Genomic DNA, 27,847 nt, shown 5'->3' on the forward strand with positions numbered 1-27,847 from the left:
ATCTTTCAGATAATTCTACAAGCAAACCGCTTTGCATGATTATAGTTTGATATATTGCCTTTAATATTTGATCGAGACCTCAACCTCAAAATCAATATGGCGGCCAAAATTCAAGATGGCCGCCGCATGGCTACCAAGATTTATGACAATTGCACAGATTTTGTTAAAAGTGTGTAAGAATATGGTAAGTAAGGTTATTTCTTGTTTTTTTATTGATTTGCATTGCTAACGTGTTCGACTATATACCCAAAATAAGGTTTTTGCTGGAAATATCAAATTTTGTATAAAATATGCGCATTTATAATTGTAAAATGGGCGGAAAATTGTCATTGTTTTTTATCAACACATTGAATCTATTTTTCCAGAAGATTAAGCAATCAAGTATCACCAAAATTGTTTTATGGTCTAATTTGATTTATGTTTTATTGGTTTCACCTGTAATACAAACTTTTTTGGTATTATTATGGAAAAAAGGCGAGGCTAGGTGGGTGGGGTAAATTGACTCTCTGTATATTCATTCAACATGTACATTATTTGTATATCATTGATACATAATACGAATGAATTTGTGATTATGTGAACTGCATTATGTGACAATGTTTCTTAAACACATTTCATTTAAGAAAAAAAAGCAATATGTAGCATACTTTACTCAAGTTACGTTACCTTTTCATTAAACTTGTTTTATTATTTCAAATTATTTGAAAGATTTTAATTTAGGCAGATTTTAAATATAAATCACTATGAAGTTTGCTGCAAAACATGAACACAACTTTTTAATAGCATAATTATATTTCTTTGTTATTAGTTTAGTTTGAAGAAAGACTATATGCAACTTATTTTACATATTTTACGTCATCATTTCACTACACTTATTCTACAGTATCATTATATTTATAAGATATTTCAAAAATAAGTTACTGTGCATTTAGTTAAAATTAATGATGTAGGTATGAAATATACAAACGTATTTGTCAAGTATTGCTGTTTTTCATATCTAACAACACTTTTAAATACGTTACCTTTATATATGGTTTTATTTTGAAAACATATGTAGGAAAAATATTGATTTACTGATATCAATATATTGAGGATTGACAAGATAGTGAGACGAAATTAATAAGTTGCCAGCAAATGCAACTGTTTCTAATAGTCATATAATTATGTACAAAGAGTGATCCAAAATTGCATGGCCTTTTTTTCCCCAAAAAATTTTATTTACAAATATACCACACTGAAAATAGTTAAGTATATACTTTCATTTTTTATCTTTTGTCTGCATGAGAATAGAATTTAAAAGTTCCGTCATATTAAATTTTCTTGTAAGAGTAACAAGTAAAAGATGTGGTGGGGCAACCAAAAACAGGTGTATAGTTCCACTGGAATTCAAACGCACAAATATATTTAATATCTGCTTGGGCACATTTGTGTAAGTAAGTTCACTGACTGGTTATGTCAATATGTAATACATACAGAATTTCTATATTATACACTTGTCTTCACAGAAATTGTATAACGATACATATTTTTGTACAAAGCTTGTCAAACTTTAAAAAATAAGATGTCAAAACTCTTCGAAAACACATAACATGACAGAAATTAAAATGGCACTAAGACACTCTTTCCTGTGTTTCCAAACTTTACCTATTTCTGATTTTCAATAGCGCTGTCAATATTAGGTACACACGCTTTAAATTTTGGAAATAAATGAAATAAATTTTAAAAGAGAGATTTTTGTATCTTTTTTCCTTTTGGAGTTATGACGAAAGTCAACATAATTCTTTGTCAAAATATTTGTCAAACACACATCAATATCATTAGTCAAGTCATGATATCAGAAATTATGTAGTCATTCATGCATTTAATAAAACATATTATGTAAAGAATCATATAATTATGTCATGATCCAAATTGGAAGGACAGGAAAGTCTGTATGTTAATTATTTATTCTAATCGTCCAGAACACAAAGTTATGACTATTGACAATTTCAAGGGATTCCAAGCAATTTTACCAAAACCTTAAGCATAATGAAACGTACTGTGCTTCAAGATCAATGTCATAGGTGAGAACACTTACTTTAATAACCCTAATACATTGGCAAAAGTACTTTTCAAAACTTACTACTGAATATTTTTTTTGTTTAAACTGTCATCAAATTCCATCAAGCTTTCAAGAAGTAACAGATATCATGATGTCAGAAATATATATTTGCTTAATAAAATATAATACCGAAGATAAATACATTATTTTGAAACATCTAATGAAGTCTATAAGAGTTACCGAGACCCGGATCTAGGGCCAGGCCGAGGGGGCCCGTGCCGCACGCTACCCCCCAAGCTTCTAACAAGTTACCTATAATACTTATCAAAGTTGCACCGACTATTTTGGCAAAGAAATAATATTTTTCACAATTTAGACCAAATTTAGACCCAAAATATGATTTAGAGACCATAATTTAATACTAATAGTTCACCATTTTCCAGGGAGTGAGCCTCTTTACCCCCTTAAAGTGATGGGAACACCCCCAACAGTACTGCAAAATTTAGACAAAAAAAATACATCAGAGGCCGCCATTTCATACCTGTATTTCAAATATTTCCATGGGGAGCCCCCTGAACCGGCTAAAATGAGGAGGCTACTCCATCCTGGGGGAGATCCCTCTGACCCCATCTCTCTACAAGGGATGAGGGTCCAAATCCCATGCCTAAACCATCTCGGCGCTATGCATCTCGCTGATGACGACTTCGTACTTAACTGGTGCCCCTCCCCCCCCCCCCCCCCCCCCCCCCACCCTTACACACACACAGAGCATACTGTAGACCGCAATATTTTTGCATCCGTGACACGGCACTTTAAGACTGTTGTTTTGATAGTTGATAAAACCTAGCTAAAAGAGGAAGCCTAGATCAAAGGACCAGAAAATATTACAACACTGCAGTGCATGAGAATGCATTCAATACTGACATAAAATGAAAATGGTTTCACATATCAACATGCCTTTTCTCTGTAAAGCAGCCTTATATTCAGTCTTAGTGAATATTATGTTTACATTGTGTTTAATATAGTCATTATATAAAGAAATGGAAAACAGTGGAACAATATTATATTTACATATAAAATTGGGAGAATATATAAATGGTCATTTTCAATGAATTTCTTGAATTTAAAGGGCTATTGCTAATTTCTTGTTGATTTGTATTGTGATACACATTTCGTAATGTAGGAATTCATAATATGTCACATTAACTAAAAAGCCAAAATGCAACCTGCTTGGTTCTTTGTGTGAACGGAAATTTTTCTTTCCGTCTCTTTTTCTTCATTTGAGCACCCTTTTCATTTCTGATGACAGTGGATTTAAATAACCAGATCCTATTGGTCACTTTTCAATAAGCTAATTGCCTTTTAAGTATGTGTTTCGTTGCCAGCTGTAAATTTGTAGTAAAAGGAGAAGCTGGAAGTTATGTACTTTGAATTGTTTAGAGTTTGAGATAGTTTTCACCGTAAAATTTATTAATTATACAATCTCAACAATGCAAATGGGCATAAAATATCAACGAAACCAATGGATGTAAAACATCTAACGGAGAATCTTGGCAGCTATTTTGAATCTGGAAAACTGTCAAGCTACATCTAGTGTTTAAGTGAAATAAGGGCTCTATATCTCATGATTATGAACTTTATTCAATAAGATTTTCAACGAAAGATGAAATGTGGGCAAAATATTTTAGATATTTCGAAAATCTAAATTTTTGGCCAAATTATGTCGGCCATCTTGAATTGTGTCGGCCATTTTGAATATAGGCTTTCAAAATCTTAAATTTTCAAAATGTACATATAAATATTTCATTATCAAAACCCATTCTGCTTACTGCCAACATAAAATATTACTTAATAATGATTTTAATCAAGTCTAAGAAAATTGGCGGCCATCTTGGCGGCCATTTTGAATTTCGGACGCCATGTTGATTTTGACGCTGGGGTCTCGATCAATAATTTAGCGTATGGTTTCAAACAATCAACATGCAAAGTGATTTGCTTGTAGAATTATCTGAACGATTTTTTGTATAATCACTCTAACTATATATTGTAAATTTCTTATTACTGGTCAAGGGGAAAAACTGAAGCCACTTTTCTGTGGTACAGCATGCGTGTTACATCCAATGTTTTTGGTGTGTTTTGACCTATCTCTGCCTGGTAAGGAGTTTTATGTGGACTTATATTATATATATAGATTTTATAATTTGTCAAACAAATTGTATATGCAAATACAGGTGCTAGTGTAAATCAGTTCTGACACCGCCAAATAGTATAATGAATGTTACTTCTTTAGACAGCTGGCGGGCTCGACATTCTGCCCATGGGCATGCAGAATGTATTTCTAGCTTTACAATTATATCTCATTATTGACATAGTTTTATTAAAAATAAAAGAAAATGCATTCAGGCATCTTTCAGTTGCAATCATGATTTTATCTGGTTTATGTTGCTAGTTATAAAAATATCATAATAGTTGAATAAAAATACCTGTCATTTCTCTTATTCAGTTTTAAATGATTATTTTATTTTTTAATTATATTAAGGCGAAAGCTTTCTAAAAAGATGAGAATTGATTCGCTGTCAGATCTTTTATTCAAATGGTCAGGGCATTACTCAACATGACCCTAAAACCTACACAAGTGAGCAATTACAATTAGTATACTATCAACTAGAATAATTTTGTGTATTTTCAGCAAAAAAAGCTGCATTTCTATCAATAGATTGCAAAACACAGGAAATAACATTGTTTTTGTCTCTACACAGTCAATAACATTTATGATCCTCTGACATGGACTACATGTCAAGTCTACAGAGGGATTATGGACTCGACTCTTATCAGACTGGACCAGACAGGATCCTGTATATTTGGGATTAGGATGTCCAGCATTTAGGGGGTCACTTATATAGGAGATGAGATTTTCTTTGCCTTTAGGATTCGTAGCGTTTTACTGCATAACGTCATAACGTTGTTGTATTGTATATTTTACTCTGTCTTTTTTTTTAAATTACAGGATTTATCTACAACATCAGACCGTAACAGATCATTAATAATTGAAATTAGCAAACGTGGTGTGGATGCCTTTAATAGTTTTATGACAGCACTGAAGGATTCGAATCAGTTCGAACTTGCAGAATACATTGAACAACGCCTTGAAGAAATGATGAAAAAAGAAATAAGCGCAAGTCCTCAGGGCAAATTAGCGTCTAAAACAACAGAAACCCCTCAAGGTAAACTTTATTTATAAATTATTAAACGTTATTACCTAATACGCCTATCTTTTATTACACTTTTTGTCATTTTAAGGCCAGCATATATAGCAGATAGAACAGACCTTAGAATATCTCATATTGGTCCCTTCATGGTTGAATAACTGGGCATTAAAAGATGAAAAGTATCCAAAGCAGAATTGATATTGGTAAAATCGACTACGCGTATGAATAATTTCCGGAGTGCTGGGAAGTAATTTTGGTATGGAGCAGCAAATCAGTTTAGTATTTAATACTGGATATGCGCATGTACACAGAATAGGTCACAACAGGCATCAAATGTCTTGTAAATAGTGTAGTTACCGCACGGTTACTCCATTGTTATACGTTGTTGTGTGATATTCTTAACACCGTTTTAAGCAAATTATAACATAATCAGAACAAAACAGCTCGTATCATAACTAAAATGCCCAGTTCCTGTAATTTAGAAACTCAGTTGGTAGCCCCTCGTATGCAGGTACAGGTCAGTGGAAACAATCATACATTTTACAGGATATGAGCATTCCCCTGTCTATATGAAGATGATGTTAACAGCCCATTAGGAACCTATGATCTAAACACACCATGTCGTAGGTCGTGACAAAGAGTCTAACAATGTTGTTCGGAAGCTGGGACATTGTGTACTGCTATCAGATTGTGGGAAGCTCTCCAAATTAGAACCAGAGATGCATACTAACGGGATGCATTTAAACGTCTGTTAAGAATCCAGTTCCTTTCATTGTACACCAATCTGCACACTGGCCGAGTAATATCATGATTTATGTTTTTGTCTTACATCCTTAGTTTAATGTTACAGTACTTTTTTCTGAAAATGTATTCTGTAAAGCATTTTAAGATATATTGTATTGCATGGAAAGTGTGCTATATAAATAAAATATTAACTGTATTATTTAATACGACATCTTATAAACAAGTTTACATCACAGTATTACATAGTAACATGATTTTTGATATGATAATGTATTACTACAGACGACAATTTGAAAGACAACGTAGGATATAATAACCTGTTAAATGGACAATACAGCAAGACTGTCGGCATAATAATATGTTACAGCTAATATGAGAGTTGAAAAACTGACACAATAGGTGGGGGTGGTGGGGGGGGGGGGGACATCACCAAGATTTAAAAACATAACAAGTCCAAGGTCACATCACAAGGTGACAAGATGACGTATATTTTAGACATGATCGCATGATAGTTTGACAGAGTTAGATATTATATTGACGAATTCACGTCATACTTCGACAGAAAAACATAAAAGCTCACATAATTATACTTACTTCCCTTGAAAATTTCACTTTATTCGCAGAAAAGACGATATATATTGTGACAAAATAACATAGCAATTTGACAGAATAAGAAAGTATTTAAGGTGAAATGCCCCCCAAATTTTTTTGCTGAATATTGTCCTGAAATTTATACTGTACAAAATTCAGGATATATGCGACTGAGCTCCGGTTTTATTTTGTCGCCATATTGTTCGTGTTTTTTGCTATTGTGTCACAAACATGGCTCCTGACGTCAGTTTTTGTGCAACGCCCAGCTCCAAGTGTTTTCGGATTTTTTCCTTTCCTGCGCTCTGAATGTCATATAAATGAAAAATACAAAATAATGTTATTTTGCATACAGAAAATACAACTAAATGGTACAAAATTCAGCGAAATAAGATATACACTAAGGACGTCAGAGACGATATTGTGACGTCAGAACAGAAAAACTCACATCAAGTTTTGCTATAAATTTTGCCTTAAAATCCAGTTTATAAAAAACCGGCTCGATAAAAATCCGTACAATTTTGCTATGTTGTTTCGCAATGTGTGTACGTCTAGTAGACATATAAATACTAAGGGGTCACCGACTTCATTGTTTCGCAATATAATATAACTTTACCCCTACCCCCACAAAGTCTGAGGCTATCTAAGTAAAAAGAATGTGTTTTCAGCTTACACAACTCAAGTTCGTGTTACGAAAAAGGAGATGTATTTATTATAAGAAATTTTCACGATACATTCGATCTGAACTGCAGGTGCCATGTACTAGTGGAAGGAAACACCTCTGACAATTTGTATATCTTGTACTATTGTCTGTAAGTATTTGACCTGGCACTCGTTAATCTTCGCTACTACTTTCCGGCTATTTCGTTACTTTACGTAGTCTTGTATCCTGAAAAGATTCATTGTTACACAAATAACCTTTATAGTTAACCGTTTGACTTCCATGCACGCTACCACGGGTTCGAAATTACCTCAGACCATTTCTTTAAATTCAATGTAATATGGTGTTACCGTATTTGCTTTTATTCTTAAAATATCTTTTGCAACGACTTTCACGAAATGTAATTGTTTTCTTTTGTTGCACATTTTCGGGAGTAATTTCTCTTTTTATCTAAGATACCTTTAAAGTTTTTTATTCGACACTTCCTACAAAATATATCGAAAACAAGTGTATTTCTTTCAATAAATGAACCATACAAAATAGATAGATAAGTTATCAATTTTCCGTCCAGTAAATTTTGGAAAATTTAAAATTTTAAAAAAAGGTGTAAGACTGATGACTAAAACCCACAACCCCGAGATTGATGGCTAATCGTTTTGTCCCCGCAGCTATTTGCACATGCGATATTTTTTTTAAATCATCAAGAATACTTACGCAGTAGTTATTTATCTATTGAGGGCCAGGTCAAATATTATGGACAATATCCACTTTTTACTATCCATTGGTTATTCCTATTGATGTTTTCAAAATGCAGATTCAAAGCTTGAAGACTAGATGTCATTTCTGTTACTAACCTTCTTAGTCTAATGCAAAATGCTAACTTAGCTTTGTAAAAAATGTAGTATGCGTTCAGTTGACGATTTTATTTCATGAAAAATGGTACTTAAACATGTTTTAAATATTTAGAAAATTCGTTCATATTAATTTTATGATATGACGGGTTTGCCTGATTTTACCAGAAATATTTATCGACGCATGTCGGACTGTTGCTCCATTTCCCATCTATAATCTGCACGGAAATAGTATACCAGATCCTATATCTTATATGAAATTAATATTTTTACACGGATTAATTTAATGTGAATCATGAAACAAAATCTACCAATTCAGACATCAATCTCCAGATCTTAGTCATGCGAGATTATGAGTGAGAGAAGAGTCTGTTCTATACGCATAATGCTGAGCAACTGGTATCATTTTTTGTCACATCCTTGGTAAACGACCAGCGATCAAAGTCTCGATCTTCCGCACGAGAAAGACAAAGACAGTGATGTCAAAGTAAGGCAGTGTAGCTAGTCCAGCTAATAGACTTTATTCTTTAAGGATAGACCTTCAGATGACGATAAAGTATTACAGCTGGCAAGACGCAGAAACTCTATTCTTGAGGCAGTGTCTTTTTATAACAACAAAGCACAACTCCTAGTCCGATGCAATTAATTCATTTATTAGCGGGAATCTTTTGATCAAGTGCAGTTACAAACTCTTAGTAATAAATACTAGAAATATGTTAGAAAACCCTCACCAGTTGCAGCTGAGTACGGAGATTTAGTAAAAGCCATACCTGTTTCTCTGGATGCCCTGGATTTAAAAACTGTAGTTTCGTGTTCACAATCTGAATATCTTTTTTTTTTTTTTTTTTTTTTTTTTTTTTTTTTTTTTTTTTTTTTTTTTAAAAGAAAATCGACTTTTTCTTTTACACTTTCTTAGCAAATCTCACCATAGGTCTCTCAATACTTAATATTGATTCATTTCATCAATTCATTCCCAATGTACCGTATATACATGCAGCTTCGCATACCTTTTAAATTATTTTGTTAAATAAACGACGATTAAGCGTGTCATTTCTTCATGGGTAGGGGTAAAATATCGTCAAATATTGAAAAATATAAGTATTTATGTGTCTACTAGACGTACACACATTGCGAAACATATCAAAATTATACGTTTTTTTATCGAGCCGATTTTTTTATAAACTGGATTTTAAGGCAAAATTTGTAACAAAACTTTATGTGAGTGTTTCCGTTCTGACGTCACAATATCGTCTCTGATGTCCTAACCTTAAATCTTATTTCGCTGAATTTTGTACCATTGAGTAGCATTTTCTGAACGCAAAGTGATAATCATTTTGTATTTTTCATTCATATGACATTCAGAGCGCAGGAAAGGAAAAATTCCGAAAGCACTCGGAACCGTGCGTTGCACGAAAAGTGACGTCAGGGGCCATGTTTCGGACATAATAGCAAAAAACATGAACAAAATGGCGACAAAGTAAAACGGAGCTCAATCCCACATATCTTGAATTTTGTACAGTAAAAATTTGAGGACGAAATTCGGCAAAAAAGTTTGGGGCGATTCAACCTTAACAGCACAAAATGAAGTGTAAACAATTTAGAATGCAACATCTGCGGAGTTCCTTTATGCATGGTCAAAAAATCAACAGAACCGTTTTATGCGATGATGGATCGATGGTTAATCTTTTTCCATTTATCTGGTATGTTGCTCACATTATTTTCAGTGGAAATGCCTAGGAGGGTACTTGCGACAAAGTTTGATGAAAGGCAAGACAACAACTCAGATACAGATGAAGATGAATACTATGACACGCATGGTAAAAATTTATCTAAGTAACTTGTTGTGTCGGAAAAATAAATAGCTTGAGATACTACTAAAATGTAAAAAATTAAAATTTAGCATCTTATGAATTAATATAGTAACTATAATGGTGAGGGAGCAGGGCGAAAGCCCGATTAGAAGCGCTCTCTCGCCCCGCGATCCCGCTAATGCTGTGTTTTCTCTCCGCGCTCCCGCTAAATAGGGAGACTGCGTCCCGAGTACCTGCCATTTTAACTTGCTAATACTCTTGTTTTCGCTCGACTTGGTCGCGGGAAGAAAACACGAAATGGCAGAAATCAGCCTCAATAGATTTGCAAAAGAAATATAAGAACACTTTGCTTTACAATGAGCTTGATATACAACGAAGGAAAATGAATTATTCTTAAGACACAGTTTAAAATGTGTTTTAATATCACGTTAATGTTAAGTCACATTATCTTTTCAATAGAAAAGTAATTAGTAGCGTATGATCTGTTTCTCCAACGTGTTTATCAGATCGTTTGTTTTTTACTTTTCAAGATTCAGTAGCCTGGAAAAAAGTTGCTGAAATAGAATGTATACTAAATACGCTCGGCCTAACTGCGAAAATCGAGACAAAAATAACGATTTCAGATGTGATTCAGCTGGACTATTCCGTTCATGAAAGAAAGTGGCTTTCACCTAGAGATATACCTTATATATTCATCAAAAGGCTTTTATCAGGTAACAGCGACGCTATGGATTACAGATCTTACCAAATGGTGAAAAAAGCGAATGCTCAAGTAAAAGGGTCTGCTCAAGCTCTGTATCGACCTCGTGAATCTGATAGCATTAGTCCACATGACTTATTTTCGTTAGTGTATCAATGTTGTGATCCATTCCTGAAACAACTTCTCTTTCAAAAACTTTATCTTTGTAAAATCTCTTTTCCATTCCTTCATAAGGAATATCCGTCATCAAAGTCCATACTGGCATTATGGCCACTCCGTTCGCTTGTTATTGAGACTATGGAGGAAAATAGCAGTTGTGTTAATAAGATAGGAGAGTCTGAGCTTTTAAAATTGCCGATTAATGTCGTTTCATTTGCTCGTTTTGGAAGACCAAACTTATCAAAATCTAAACTGTTAAATAGTATTTTATGCGAAAATGGTTCCAACACATTTTTTCATAAAGATCGTCCATTAGGTACGAGCACCAGATACTCGACAGCAGGTAACGTTGAGATGTTTTATCTGCCCGTTGTAAGTTGCAATGACAATGCATTTAACCAGCCAATAATGGTTTTAAATTTGAGAGGGGATTTGAGGCACGACTTTAATGAAAGTGTTTCTAACTTCATATCTGCTGTATCTGATATAATGGTTATAGTTATTGACTCACAATCTTTTCATACTAACATCTCATTGCTAGAGAAAACAATCATACAGTTTAAATCAGTCGTGTTGATCTTTAGCGGTCCTCTAGGTCCAGGAGATGGCAAAATATTTCGAACGTTGAGAAAATTGGAAGATTTGGTTCTTGCTTATGACAGTACAGCACTACAGATTATTTCTACACATTCTGAAGTCGATGAAAAACATTATGTCGACATCATAGCGGAAACCAGAGACACAATATCCGGATCGCTTTCTGTTCATTCGATCCCTACTGAATCTTTAGAGAAAAGATTGATGAAAACTTCAATAGAAACTGACGAAACTGACACTTGCAAGGACGCATTTATGTCGGCATTTTCCATCATAGAATCAATGGAACAAATAGCTGAACCAGCAATGTGGACCAAACTAGTGACACCTATTCAAAGTACGAATTCTATAGAACTCGGTATTCTTCTGAAAAAAATGTACAGAAACAGTGATTTAACTTTACATGATGGTATCAGAACTAAAATATCGGAAGAAAGAGATCCAAAACAAATTCAGATAACTTATCCTGTTAAATTGTTTAGTGACAGCCTCATCGGCCATGAAAACGATCATTCATTCCTTCAATACTTTTTAAGTTGGATGACGTTACTTCTTGAACGCCAAAGGAGAACCCATATATACATGGAAAACAAGCCCTCAAAACGAAGTGCAGAGTTTCGGTCAGACATGGCTGACTATTCAAAGAAAGCTGACAATACTTATTTGGAGACTGGTCACCTTTTCCGAGAAATTGGTCATATATGTGATTCTCTTATCTGCTCTAACAGTCGCAACAAAGATATAGATTTTCCTCCAATTCAAAATCTTGCAAGAGTTGTTGCAAATCTTGTGTCTTACGGATATGCTTTTGAATTGCTTGACGGTAACAGTTTTTATATGCCAACTGGATGGATTAAAATGGTTCTAGAACTGTTACATAATTTAGCTGGTAAGGAAAATGTTTTAACTCTTTCGGTTCTAGGCGTACAAAGTTCTGGAAAATCAACGTTACTCAATACTATGTTTGGTTTACAATTTCCAACAAGTTCTGGAAGATGTACAAGAGGCATACATATGCAGCTTATACCCGTTTCCCGCCAGAAATGCAACGATTTCAAAATTCCTTTTAAATATGTTCTAATTATTGATACCGAGGGTGTTAGAGCACCAGAATTTATCGACACCTCTGAAACCTGTTTCAAACGAGACAACGAACTTTCGACTATTATAACTGGGTTAGGAGATATAACGATGTTAAATGTTATGGGTGAAAGTTCCAGTGAAATGCGCGATATATTACCAATTCTGGCGCATGCATTCCTAAGACTAAAGTTAGCAAATAACAGATTAGACATTCGAAAAAGCTGTTTTTTCATACATCAAAACGTTTCTGATGTGCGGGCGTCTGAAAAAATGGAGCAAGGCTTGCTTCAGTCCGTAAAATACCTAGATAAAGCTACAAATGAGGCTGCTGAATTTGAAGGTATTTCGGATATCACTACGTTCAGCCAAATCATTGAATTAGATCCGGAATCGCATGTTTGGTACTTGCCTAATTTTTGGCAAGGTTATCCACCCATGGCAAGTGTCAATCAAAAATATTGCAACAAAGTTGTAGAGTTAAATAGCCATCTGGTTCGAAAATCGATGAATGAACGAGATAAGTCATTTAAAACGCTTGCAGATACGTTTATACATATAAATGACCTGTGGAAAGGTGTTCTTGCAGAGAACTTTGTTTTTTCTTTTCGTAATAGTATTGAAAAGAAAGCTTACATAGAGTTGGAAATAAAAATGAAAGACGAACTTTGGACTTTAGAGTGTTCGTCCTGTGACACAATATTTCAGATGGCTCATAACAGGTTTTCTCAGTGCAACGACAATGCAAGCTTGCGTAGCGCTAAAGGAGAAGTGATAACAGAAATGAAGCGTATCATAGCAACAGAAAAATCTAAAACAGAGGAAAAAGTAGAGAAATTCCTCAACGAAAACAATTATAAAGATATAACTATTAAGTGGCAAGAAGCCTCATTTAACCGCATAAAAGTATCTTGTCAAGAAATGATCGACAATAGAAAGACAGAAATTGATCGGTTATCAAACGGTCGAGAAGTTGATATCATGATAAGCATTATGTGTACAAAACATGACGAAGAACTTCGAAGAAAATCTCTCGAACTTGCAAAAGAAGTAGGGCCTTTAGGCAAGAGCCTTAATGAGGAAGAGGCGAATAAAAGGTTTGAGAAAATTTGGAAGAAATTTGTCGACGAGTCCATAAGCACAGATACCTTCATAAGTTCCGAATCAGACAATTTTATGAGAAAATGCTTTTTAGACTGTCTAACTGACAAATACGAAACTCATGCGGCACTTCTAAACTCTATTCTTAGCGATTTCAGTTATTTGGATAAACGACTTGAGATTAAAACATTGCATGGGTCATTTGAAAAAATTGAAATCAATGAAAATCACATTAGTTTAGTTTCCCAACTTAAAAAGTTAGCTGAAAAATTTCGTCCAAAATCTAAAGCTTCAGGCCTCAAAGCAGCACGCGAAGATATAGAAACTATCTTTCTGAATATTGATCTTAAGGTAAAACATATTTGTCAAAAAAATAGAGAGATAACGAGTAGAGACATAAAAAAATTTCTAAATGAAGTTGATTATTTGATAAGAAATATCCAGACAAAAAATGCCAACTTTACTTTGAAAATAACATGTATATTACGGATTGCCGTTTATGTGAGTTGCTATTCCTATCATCGGTTTAAAAATGAAAATGCTGCACACCAGCAGTCACAAGGTATAAGCGTCCGCTTACAAATGTACAAGAAACAAGTACATGAACGCTTTTTATCGCACTTGATGCAGCGTAAAACTGAGGATATTGCTGCAAAAATGATGCGTACTGCAATTGAGGAATATGTTCGTTTGTCAGTGAAAGATGTAATGTCAGTAAAAGTAAAAGGTGAGTTGAAGAATCACTTGCCAATACTGAAATATAATCTATTACTCGAAATGATGACAAGTCTAGTTCAGGAGAAGTGTTTTCACTCTTTTATGCGTTACATACTGAGACCAAAAGAATATGCATATCTTTGGGTCTCAAAAATGGCGGATCACATATTGTTTTCTGAGACTTCAAAAATGTATGAAACATTGGCAAAACTAGAAATTTCTAAATTCCTCAGCGATATTAATAAAAGCTTCTTAAACAGTGTTAAAGACTTTTCGGAAGATACACCTTCTATCGAAAAATGGCTTCAACATTTTATATCTCTTCTTTCAAGATTTAAGATTCCTAAAGAATATTTTCACAACGTAGTAATAGAACTGGGGCGAATAGAACGTTTGAATATATCTGAATTTACAGATAAGATTATTGAAGAATTACAAGACTCAGAATATACAATTGTCGAGACCTTCACAAAAATCTCTGAAAATACAGTTAAATGGGGCAGTTTTAACCCTGTCGAAGAAATATGTACAGAAATATGGGGTTGTCCCGAACAATGCTTATTTTGTGGTGAACCTTGCATTAAAGGGTATGTACATAATATAGAAAGCAGCCACATATGTTTACAACACAGACCGTGGGGATGCTCTGGCTTGTATGATAGAGAAAATGGAAGGATTTTATTAGAAACATGCAACCTCAGTGCAATGGGAAATGCCAAAGTACAATGCTCCATTATTGACTTTAAATGTAACCCACAAAACAGGGTGCCTTGCAGCGAAGAATGGCATCTATTTAAGGAGTATAAAACCTTTGCTCCAGGCTGGGATATTGAGCCTGCGAACAATATGGACGATAGATCGAAGTTTTGGATGTGGTTTATAGGTGTATATGCTGAGGAACTTAGCGAATATCATACTGTGGATGTTACAAATGTACCAAAGTCATGGGAAAATATTTCTGAGCATGATGCACTGCGTAGCTTAAGAACATTTTATGGATTAGGTGAGCGGACGGAGAACAAATGAAAACTATTTACCACTGCATAACTACATTAACGTTTGCATCTGTCAGTTTTGGTGAGCTTTATATCTAAATATATTTTAAACTTGTAACCTACTCCTTAGTCCTTGCATAAAAATTGTTTTACCCCTCGAAAAACGCTTTTGAAGGCAGTTTTCATCCTAGACTCTTGACACTTTTTCAATAAAATGTAAAAGCTTTTTCATGTTATGTAAAGGGTAATTCCATTTCATTTTTTCACAGTCTATTCGAAAACCGTATTCTAAAGTCAACATAAGTTGTGGAATTATGTACATATGTTGTATGCATGAACGTAAGAGCAAGTATAATATGTTGTATTGTAACAGATTTATATAGCCTCCTTTTGCAGATAAACAAATTAGAAAGCGCTTTACAGATAAAGGCAGCCACTTATCTACGAGCAATTTTTTCCGGATGTTCCCCATTTGCAAAAAAAAACTGCTTCTTCAAATATTCCTTTCTATCAAAATCTATGCCAAACATTAATGTTAAATGATCAAAATATGACTAATGATGTACCATCTGACCAAATATAGAAAAAAACTTCATTATTTTGGCATTCGCCATAAATTTTTGTAAGACGTACAAGGTGGTAGGGGAGGGTCATTTCAAATATCTACTTAAGTAGACCAGGGGCCGTATTCATAAAGCATCTTAAGTATAAGAAATTGATTATTTACTTAAGTATTACTTAGGTTAGAAATTTATTTTACTTATTAATAAGTATATTTGTTATTCATAAAACAACTTAATAAGTAATTCTTGTTTTTTATTGTGGACGAAAACATTAATAAAACAACATTAATTTCAGACAGATACAACATGCACAATTATGTTTAAAGTGTTTTATCTGAAAACAACACTTTAATCGTACTCACCACGCTATTTTATTTTCTGACTTAAGTCATTTCTTACGTATCTTAAGTTTTAGCTGTTTTATGACTAGAACTTAAGTTTTTACTTAGACTTAAGTTGAAATCACCACAAACTTAAGTAAAATCTTAAACTTAAGTCAAAACTTATACTTAAGATGCTTTATGAATACGGCCCCAGGTTTGATTCGGACATTATCTGAATATATACTCTTGTGACACGTTGATTTGAGTTTTATAAAGGTAATGTTGTCGTTATTGTTTGATAATTATATCACTTTTTATTCATATTAAACAGTAATTTGGCTGGATGCAACATGTTTAATAAAACACCAGTACTACCAATTTTAATTTCAGAAATGTTTAAAGAGTGGGTTAAGAAAATGTCCGAAAGAGTATTATTACGAGTTTGGTGAACTGTGCTTTTTCTACTCTTGTTTGTCTTAGAAACTAATGTTCTTCAAGCTCACAGAGTAAGAAAAGATATTAATGATAGATAAAAAAAATTCCTGCGTCCTTAAAGAGTCTCGTTTTTGTCATGTCCGGTGTTTAGCAGTGCAACAAGAAAAACACGCATCATTGTCCTTTTGATAAAAACGTTTAAGATTATTTATACTACTGAAAATCCTATAACATGGCAAGAATACAGTTCTTTCTTCTGTATTTACCCCAATACCATGACAGTTTTCTGGATATTTAGACATAGAGAAAAGATAGTATTACGTAATAAAGGGATGCTTCCATTTGTATCAGCTATAAATGATAGCTAGATTGATACTTTCCTATAAATCGATTGTTTCTTGTTTACACCTCTTTTTTAATGTATATTCTTGTTCGAATTACTCGGAAAACATACAAAGTATATCATTTGTCATACTTATATCTTTGAATGATTTGTGGTCCTCATTAATTATAGTTAATAAATGCATCATTAAATATAGTATTTACCTTATTTTCTAGGTAGATATATTAAGATTTGATTTTGAATGAGTTACATCCTTATGAAATATTTAACTAATGAGTGCCTTGCGTTATTTTTTTTTTCTTTTCATAGCATTTAAAATAGGAAAAATTTCTAGTAAACGCGGATTTGATAAAAAATAATACATACGACCCAAAGATTTGAATAGTTTCTTTAACTTGAACCATTTATATAAATTTATTTTGTTTCATAAATAGAAAAGCAAAATTTTATTAAATACCAAAAAGAAATCACGTCAAAGACTGTACCATACAAAGTCATATATTTGATAACCATATTCTTTCGAATTCGACCATTGGAAAGTAGAGTGAAAAAAATGGTAGGAAGGTCATCTCTTGCTTGAGACTACAAAACTTTAAGTTCACGACACATTTTTCATTTATATTTATTTTCTCAGAATATGTTTTCTGATATGTTTTACTTATGTACTTATGTATGTCATACAGATATCATACAAAACATAGTGAAGAAAATATGAAGCTGAAATAACAACTAAGCCTTTATACTTGGTGTTTCTCTAAAAGTACTTACTTAGGTCTTTACAATAAGTAGATTATGTTCATAAGAAATATTTTGGAACTATTTTGGTAATATTACAGGAACCGTCCTATGTTTAACTAGAATCGGGGATTCGCGAGGTCGATCCTCTTTTGCTGTATATGACAAATTGATAACAAAACACTTGTAAATCAGTACATTCGTGAAGAAGAATCAACCATCAAAATAGAATAACATCAGTTAATTTCACTGGTCTAAATACTGTCCTTATATATTCGGAGGAATTATATTATAAAGAAAACTTTCAACTAGACTTCGCGTAGAATATATGTGGTAGGATTTCCAACATAAAACAACAAATAGAAAATAAGAATAAAAACTGAATCAAGCGATTTTATAATAATTACATTGTCCAGTATTGTGTAAGTTATCAATACGATATGTTTTGTTGTTACGAAGATATTTATACTTGTTGATGACCTGAAAATGTACTGAGGATAGACGAAGCAAATAAATAACTGCACAGGGGATAGCTATTAAGTGGATTGAGGATAGTAACGATGCATTTTGAATAATGAGACTGGGATAATGATTACGGCTTTTTACCTCTATACAAAGTCATGGGGACTTAATTTCATCATTGTTCATATCGAGGGATGAGACCAAAAGTGCTTTTTACCTGTATGTACCTAAAACAGTTTCACTCTGACCTCTCGGTATGCTCGTCTGTTTTTCCGTCCACTTGTCTAACTACTCGGCCTTGCAGAGCAATACTTGCAAAGGTTGGTCAAATTAAGTAAATATTGCATTAACAGATGGTGTTCAGTTACTTTTCTTAGTTTCTAAAGTGCGATTTGCAATTCAATTTAAATAGATTTTGTCCACGGAAATAAGTATCCATTTTTTCAATTAAGTTACAAATGGGTAAACAATATTGAGTTCACGAGTATATATTAGTTAACCATAGTGTGTGTGTTTCACAAGCCTCAACGTCCGAGTCGCAAATATTTGAATATGGTATCAAGTTTAAGTCTGATTTATCGAGGGACTCAAAACATATGGCCTTAGAATTGACGCGGTGTTTGCTATATATGGTATAGCTTTGTAAATAACGTAGGCACGCTTTGCACACAGAAGTCATCAGTTAGGGATGAAATATTGTGATTTAATTTGGTACACTTGACGCTTTTTCTAATACGGTGCTGTGCGTTTTGGTCTCTTGATACTTAGAACACAAACATGGTCTATGCACGTTAACTACAGAGAGAAACTAAATATTGCGACCAACCTTGGTATTTCGGCAACTTGCATATAGACGTTGATTTGAAGAGCATGGGTCAAATTCATTGTTACTTAGATTGAATTAGAAATACAATTATAGGTCATATCGCGACTTCCCAGCTTTGATGGTGGAAGAAGACACCAGGTGCCCCTTTGTGCATTATTTCATCACGAGCGGGTACCTGGGTAGAACCACCGACCTTCCTAAGCCAGCTGGATGGCTTTCCCACATGAAGACTTCAACGCCCCGAGTGAGGCTCGAACCTACATCGATGATGGGCAAGTGATTTGAAGTCGGCGACCTTAACCACTCGGCCACGGAGGCCCGTTAAGATAACGTGTAGTTGATATCTGGATCCGAAATTCACAAAAAAATCTTGTTACGGATAACACAGATCAAACAGTAGTCGGTAATATATTGGATTGTTATATAGATCCGTGTTTTCATTGCCCCCATATTGTGGTAAGACCTAGTAATAAGTCGAATAATTGATAACGAAGATGACATTGAATGTTGCTGCCCTGGCCCTATCTGCCTATGGTAAAATGGGATATGTCTTGCTACCACTGGTACAACATTTGGATACTAGTGTTAGACGTACGTATGGTAAATATTTCTAAAGACTGTAGTAAATGAAAATGTTTGAAAAAGACATATATTGTTCATGATCAGTTTTACTATCAGAATACAGGGATTTTGTCCCGGCATTTTACATACTATCCACAGTACACATTTGTCAACTTGGAAACTATACTCAGTACATAGTATGGCTATCCCCAGTACAATATTTTAAACATTTCTAAGGGCATATCTTTAAGTGTTTAAAAGCTACATTGCCATTTCTTACAATAAAAATAGTTTAGCTTATGCTTGTAAAATTGTACGATTTAGAATTTTAATTTATTTGAAATATTTCTTAAAATAACAATATTTGTTGAAAATTTGTGAATTTTGAGGTGATCATCTCATATTTTTAGTAAAAGTTTTCATGCTCTGCTAACTCGTAAGCATTATACAATACATAATAGTCCAGATTTATCATTCAGCAATTAGTTCAAACACTGATTTCATTTGTGGATACGGTAGATAAGCGTTAATACAGCAAGACCTTACCTCTGGTAAAGAAAAACAACTGCACATTTGTCTGTTTACTTATCACTTTCTGAGCTATATCCGGTGTCCGTTTCCCCACAGTGAAAATCTTTGGTACAAATAAAACACTGGACGAACGACTGTTCGAATAGGAAGATTTATTTTGAATCACCATTTTACTGGCGTCAGTGTCTTAAATTTGATTACGTTTATCTATCTAAACTATCATCTCAGTATCCACCAGTGCAAATGGATTGAAACGTTAGTGCTATGATCAAACAGCACTGAAAGTGTTTATGTTTGGTTTAGTTTTGTAAGCAACTTGTATCTTAGCAACCGCTGGCTAGAATTGTTTGGAACTTAAAAAAAATTTTCACAGTGATGGCCTTAATTGCAATGTCTATGTTTTATAACTTTTTAGGCTTTTCTCGTATTGTTGTTGTTGTTTTATTGTTGTTTTCTTACATAGTAATGCAAATTTCAGACATTTAACTTTGTAAATTGGTATCTCAGTGAGCACTAGTGGAATATATCCGAAGTACAAATGTATAGGTTTCATAACTCAGTTTGTCTTCATTATAAAGTTACGATCTTTTACGACTAAGCATTTCTTTTTCGGTTAGGATTTTATCTCATTTTTTGCAGTTGAACAGCGAAAATGTTCGTTTTGTAATAATATAAAAACAGAAAGCCATGCATTTTTAAAATATAGTTTGTATGATGATATACGTTTCAAGATGACACAGAAAGCAACAGAAGTCAACCAGAATTTTTAACATTATCTGATAGGGATAAATTGAAACTTTTCCTCAGTGATTCCAGGTTAATTAGATTAAGTGCTTAAACCTGTTATAATATTCTAAATAGAAGAATGTTTTATCTATCTAAATAATGTCCATACAACATTGTATTTTAACATGTATGTTACATTGTATATGACAAGAGGATGCTGCTAATCCAGTCTCTAATGATCTTACTAAGATGACATTTGGTTGTCTTAGATGTTTTTGAAAATTATTGTAATTCAGCTGTCAGCTTCTTATCTTGAATGCATTTTACATTAGGTACCAGCAACTCATTCTCCTGTTTAGCTCAACCTTTCGAAGAAAAAATAAAGCTATTGCACTCGCCCTAGCTTCACCTTTGCCGTTGGTTAAAGCCTTTGGTAAAGTCAAATGTCCCTGTTACTATCAAGGCTGTTAACATGAAACTTAAAATGGCTGTTTATTGTCAAAGTCTATAACTCTGATTTGAACGTTGACAGGGTTAAATAGATAAATTTCTTTTAAACCTAATTTTTTTTATAAAGTCAAATAATTGCTTTGTTTCCAAAGCTTCTGAAAATTAAGAGGTTATTTTGTTGTTCACTATCAAAGTACACTCCACGTAAAACAATCCCTATAACTCTGTTTAAAACTATGACAGGGGTATGTTATTTTTTTTTGTTTTGTTTTAATTTTGTTTTTTTTAGGCAGATTTCTTATGTTACTATCAGTCATAGCTTTTGAATTGAAACTTAAAAAGTTATTTACTATCTAAGCCTATATTAGGAGAAACAATTTTCGTAACGCTGTATGGATTTTGAGAGATATACCCTTTTAAACTTGGACTGTATTGGTGAATGTTCTTAATAGAATCTAATATCTCTGATATTATCAACGGCTTTTGATCTGAGACTTAAAATGATTTTTGAATGTCAAAGATCAAAGTCTACACCAGGATAGACATTCTCAAGCTCTGATTATATGTTTGAAAGAGGTAAGCCCCTTTTAATGGCAATGGCCTGGTTCGGAGTCAAGCACGGAGAAAGGTCGAGTGTGCTGCCTTTTGGACAATTGTATTGTGCTTCAATGTAGTTTTAGGTCGCACTTTTATTACTTTTTTTCAGAAGCGATTAGCAACAACATCTTGGTTTTATTATAATTATATGTAAATTTGAATGATAGACATAGTGTAATATAACAGTGTCTTATAATTCTAATGATTTGAATGACTATGTACTGATGTTTTTAATGTGTTAATTATTTTATGTCCTTGTTTTGTTTGTACACAGATTAGACTATAATTAAAAATAAAACATTTTTGTGACAAAACATTTGAATAGTCGAGCGTGACTGTCCACTGACAGTTCTTTTCATATGCAAATAGCTTTAAATGATCGAATCTTTTCAAAGGCGTGAATACTAAACATAGATAAAAAATAATAATAAATAAACATTATCCACACAGGTTTACTTTTCTGTCAAAATTTGACAAAATAATGATGCTGTTGTATGTTTTATAATTTGATTTTTAAATGTAAAAAACTGTAACATTGATGTCTTTTTATGACTCTCTAAATATTGGATGTGCTGGTGAATTTATAAAATGTCTACGTTTAAAATTGTGGACATTTTATGACGTTTACAATATATGTGTCCAAACTTATGCAATATTTCAGAAATATAAGATTTAAAATGTTAGCAAAAAGTAAGTGATGTTAAATGTGTCAATTTTATCTGATATATTTTTTGAATTTGTTGCAATTATTCAATGAACCGTTTTTGAGTAAATGTGTTGTTTTGCCTTATTAATAGATGAAATAAGCAAGTAGTAAGGTATTTCTGCACGTTCTGATCAATTTTTTTTCCTCAATGTACAATGTAGAAATTGATTAAAACTTGAATTTTCAAAACTTCATAATAGACTTAGAAAATTTTGCATATAATAAACAAAGAGTCTTGTGCTTGATATTTTGCTAGAAGAAGACTGATTTAAAAATTTCAAACCTCACAGACGGTTTCATAATGGAAGTCTACGTGAAATCAAAATTTTGATTCATTTTCGCAGATAGATTTTTTTCTACAATATAGATTGTTATGAAACTTCCGGCAGTCGTAAATAAACGTATGGCCAATAATTTGGTGAACTAATATGCATATGTCCGTGTGCATGATTTTTACGATATTTGCCTATAATTAATATATCAATATAATTGATTAACTAATATCTGCACATTTCAAGCTGAATTTTAGACATCATTTAGCTAATCTTAACGGTATCAAACGTTTTAATATCATATTTAATCAGTAAAAAGATAGTATCATTGCCGTTTTAAATGTTTAATGTTGCTATCTCTTTTAAATGTGTAATGTCTTTTTTAACAAGTGAATCATATTTTAAGGGTGCAGCTAAAATACGGTATATCATCCCGCTTCCGCCCTAGCAAATGTGATGCTTCTCCCCCGGCCCGTCATGTGGCAATATTACAATCTCTAATTAATTATGTCACTTTATGTCTTTTTAATTCAGGAGAAGTCATACCATAATTTATCTGTAGCCCGAAATTTTCCAGAACCATAAATATGTAACAAACTGTATAACACTTAGAAATAACTTACCGCAGTTGTAGATCTATTCCACCATGAATAATATATATCCATTTTATACTTTAATTAAATTAGACAACTGTTATGACACTTATTTGAAATCACATTAGTGAGTAAACAATACAGCTCCACGTGTACACATTCACAACGCGCACAGAATTCTTATTTATTTTGACCTATGTCAACTAGACCGGAAACACCCCCGCACATGGTTCCACTGAAATAGTCGATATATTCAAGGTCAGTATCACCCTTGTGAATGTGTACTGCGTTAACTTTATTGTCTACCACATAGAAACTCTAGAATTATTACCTATTTAAAACTACAAACTGTCCCCATTTATATAAAAAAAACTATGTAAATGTTTGTTTCAATATTGCTATGTATATACATCCACATTTGTTAATATAATAAATCATGTTGTTCTCATGTATGTATGCTGTAGAACCTGGTTGTAAATAAAAGTATCTGTTTGGCTGTCTGTCTGTCTGTTTACTCATGGATTGCCATTATATGGTGGCGTATTTCTGACAACCAAATATCCACTTATTTATGTAGACAGTTTTCTCTAAAAATGTCACATATCCAATTATCTGGCAAGTGGCAATTTTGCGTATTGTCCGGATAATTATGTTAACAGGACAAAACTGCCTGTTAGTTCCCACTTCTGCCATCCACATATTCACATAAATAGGTGGTTATTGTGAAGGTTTTCTTGATATCCAGTTAATATTCGTACCTTAATTGCGATTAAGGGTATACAGAATGAATGCTTGTATGTAATTTCATTCATTCCGTAATGATAGGGAACGATTGGCATTATCCGTGAATTGTCCCCTGTACGGAATGAAGTATGTTATATCCACCTTGATCCCCGACCACAACCCCTGAGAGTGTTTTAAACTTGTAGATATTGAATTATGACATTCAGAAAGGTTTCTAAATCAACGTTTTTTTACCTCCTTTTTTATATTTGTTCATTCCGTACATTACGTGATACATTGTATTGCTAATCATAACTGACTAAGTGACAAAAAATCAAGATGACTAGTTAATGTAAGTGAATATTAATATAATTATTGTATGGATATTAGTGCGATTACGATAAAAAAGCAAAACAATGTGAACAATTTAAAAATTCGTTGGTGTTGCTCCAAACATTTAGATATTTTATAAAATGATGTCGGTGTACAATGCACGATTGTAAATCATACAGTAGAGGAAATAGAAATGGTAATCATATCAACGTATTTTATTGTTGAAAGTGTTCTTGAAAGATGATGCAGTTAATATTTTTTAAACAAAAACATGAAACACCAACTATTTCAAATGCATTTGTCGAAATACTTGAAATTAAGTTAATTATACATGTATGCGGTAAAGAAAACACAAAAGACAATACCATATTAAAATATAAAGAACAGATTCATCCGTCATGCTGTTGACTAGTATTTCATAGCGTTTTTTTAAGTTTCCTTTCACTTTGAATTGGTACTTTGAACATCGAATTCCTTAAAAGACGCGTTTTGCTTGTAGACACTCATAAAGAATGTACCTGAGGAAAATCTAACCTTTTAAAAGATAATGTTGATAACATGAGCCAATACACACAAGTTTTGAATACATCTAACAAGCGAATTGAAACAAATGTAAGATACTCTCGTGATATTATACGTTTTGGCATCATGACACTCTGCATGACTCTGTATATTGAAACAAATGTAAGATACTCTCGTGATATTATACGTTTTGGCATCATGACACTCTGCATGACTCTGTAATATACAGAGTCATGCAGAGTGTCATGATGCCAAAACGTATAATATCACGAGAGTATCTTACATTTGTTTCAATTCGCTTGTTAGATGTATTCAAAACTTGTGTATATTGGCTCATGTTATCAACATTATCTTTTAAAAGGTTAGATTTTCCTCAGGTACATTGTTTATATGCCAAACTTTCAGACAGCACAATATAGTCGTGCCAAGTCCCCATGTGTGTTAGGTGGAGACGGAAATTGGCGTACAAATAACATGTGGGCATATACATGTATTTGTTTGAATATACTATTTAATAACTAAAGCATGTGCAGATCCAGGAATTTCGGTCAGGGGTGGGGGCACCAACTTAAAACATGGGGTCACCCATTTCAGGGGTAGGTGGGTGGTCACACCGAGTTTCAAGACCGATTTTCTTTGTAAAATGTAAGAATCAAATGGGGGATTGAGTTAATGACCGACAATGCCCCTCTGCCAGGCACTGGGTCCGTGCATGTAAAGAATGGAGTTATCCCATACGGTTAACAGGAAAGTTCTCACATCATGATATCATAGATCTGACATTGTCTGATACTTCAGAAGAATTTTCCGTCTTATTAGTACCATTTTTTTGTTCATAATTAAAATGCAACTGTCGTATAAAGTGTCAGACAGAAACGGATTGCTTTTATCTGGAAGTGAAAATAAAATGTTCCACCAAATGATAATCGCGCGTAATTATTTATTTTTCAAGTGAAATGACTGTCCTGTCATGTGTCTCCCTCCAGATTTCAGTCTTTGATAACGAGCATGTGGACAAAGTAGATGAAAAAAGACTGAAGCAAAGATAGTGTACAAAGGCATATAATGGCAGCACAAAAGTTATATAAAACAACACAAAATAACTGATAGTTTAAGGCATCTAAGGCAAAGTAAGTAAACACTACATAGTATGGCTAAAAACTAAAACACAAATACAAAATGAAGCAAAATTGAAAGACAACTAAAAGCAAGCTGGGTAATACAACAGAATCACAAGCATTCAGAAATGATACAAAAAAAACAAGCAAATTAAAGACAAACTACATACATAGGGAGCTTTTACAGGATGGTCAAGTCCAGGTGCGGATCAAATAAAGCAAAATTAAAAGACAACTAAAACAAGCTGGGTATTACAAAAGAATAAACACAAGCAGGCATTTAGAAATGATACAAAAAACAAGCAAACTAAACAAACTACATACATAGGGAGCATTTACAGGATGGTCCAGCCCAGGTGCGGTTCAGTCTCCTGAACTCTTTGAAGTTATCCACCTGTTTGATTTCATTTGGGAGGCTGTTCCACACCTGCACTGCCTCATACCTGAACGACTTCTTACAATAGGTAGTGGATTTTACAGTTGGTACTAGTAAAGTATTTACATACCTGAAAAAATAAGAATCATTTTTAAAGCTAACAAGATCATGAAGATAGGAAGGAGAAATTTTGTACAAACATTTGAAGGTTTCTATAGCCAAAGCTCGTTTCCTGCTAAGATGTAAGGTTGGCATATTAGTCTTATGTAAGAGGTCATTATATGAGGATATAAAATCATTGAAAGTTATTTTCAATGCTCGGTGTTGAAGTTTTTCTTATTTTTCAGTATTAGCTTTATTGCAAACGTGCCAAACAAGAGGACAGTAGTTAAAATTGGATCTAATAAAAGATTTGTATATAAGTATTTTGTTTTCAGTATTAAGAAATTCGCTCATGCGTAAAAGTACATTCAGCTGCATTGCTGCTTTCCTGCACATCTTGGCAATTTGGTCATTAAAGTTTAGCATAAAATCAATGTCTACACCCAGCAACTTAACAGTATCATCACAAGTAATATTTACATCTCCAACTTGAAAGGTAGGAGAGACATCATGTGTATATTTTCCAACAGAAATTGCTTGAAATTTATCTGGGTTTGCTTGCATCTGGCTACAGTTGAACCATTCTATAAGATTTAAACTTTCTTCTTCTAAAACAGATTTTAAAACATTTATATCTTTATGATTAAAAGAAATGGTATTGTCATCAGCATAATTATACACTTTAGATTTTTCCACAAAATAAAAAATATCATTAATAAAAATATTGAAAATCATTGGTCCCAAAATTGACCCCTGTAGAACACCTTTAGAGAGTTCAAGCCATGTGCTAGATGCCTCTCCTATTTTGACCATTTGTTTTCTATTTGACAAGTAGTTATGTACAAGTTTGGAGGCTCTGTCAGTCAGCCCATATGCCTGTAGCTTGAGGACAAGAAGATCATGAGGGATACAGTCAAAAGCTTTTGACAGATCCATAAGTATTGCGGCCACGTGGTCTCCCCTGTCCGGTGCAATCTTCCAGTCCTCAACCACACGCAAGAGGGCTGTCTGACAGCTATAGCCTGGCCTGAAAGCAGAAAGTAAATCATTAAAAAGTTTGTTAAAATGTGTGTTAAGCTGATCATTTAAAACTTTTTCATAAATTTTAGACATTGTAGGGAGGATGCTTACAGGTCTGTATTTTTTTGCAACAAAAGGATCATCTTTTTTGAAAATTGGTGTGACCTGTGCTAGTTTGAGATTTGATGGAAAAGATGAAGTGTCAATCATAGTGTTGATTACTCTTGAAGTTGGACCTGCAAGTACCCTTCCAGCAGATTTTAGTATTTTAGGAGG

The 27,847-nt window shown here is 33.3% G+C and overlaps 1 protein-coding gene across 2 annotated transcripts in view; it reads left to right on the top strand.

The window, feature by feature from the left end:
* LOC123566668 (interferon-induced very large GTPase 1-like) overlaps positions 1-23,877 on the top strand; it is a 110,630-nt gene extending 86,753 nt beyond the window's left edge. For both annotated transcript variants that reach the window (XM_053517718.1, XM_053517717.1), the window contains 3 exons: positions 5,049-5,265; positions 9,819-9,911; positions 10,436-23,877. In XM_053517718.1, the coding sequence (XP_053373693.1) occupies positions 5,049-5,265; positions 9,819-9,911; positions 10,436-15,285 (5,160 nt within the window). In that variant the 3' untranslated portion in view covers positions 15,286-23,877. The remainder of the gene's footprint in view (positions 1-5,048; positions 5,266-9,818; positions 9,912-10,435) is intronic.
* Positions 23,878-27,847: the final 3,970 nt, after the last annotated feature.

The sequence above is a fragment of the Mercenaria mercenaria genome, chromosome 11, assembly GCF_021730395.1.
Source record: "Mercenaria mercenaria strain notata chromosome 11, MADL_Memer_1, whole genome shotgun sequence".
NCBI classification, from domain to species: domain Eukaryota; kingdom Metazoa; phylum Mollusca; class Bivalvia; order Venerida; family Veneridae; genus Mercenaria; species Mercenaria mercenaria.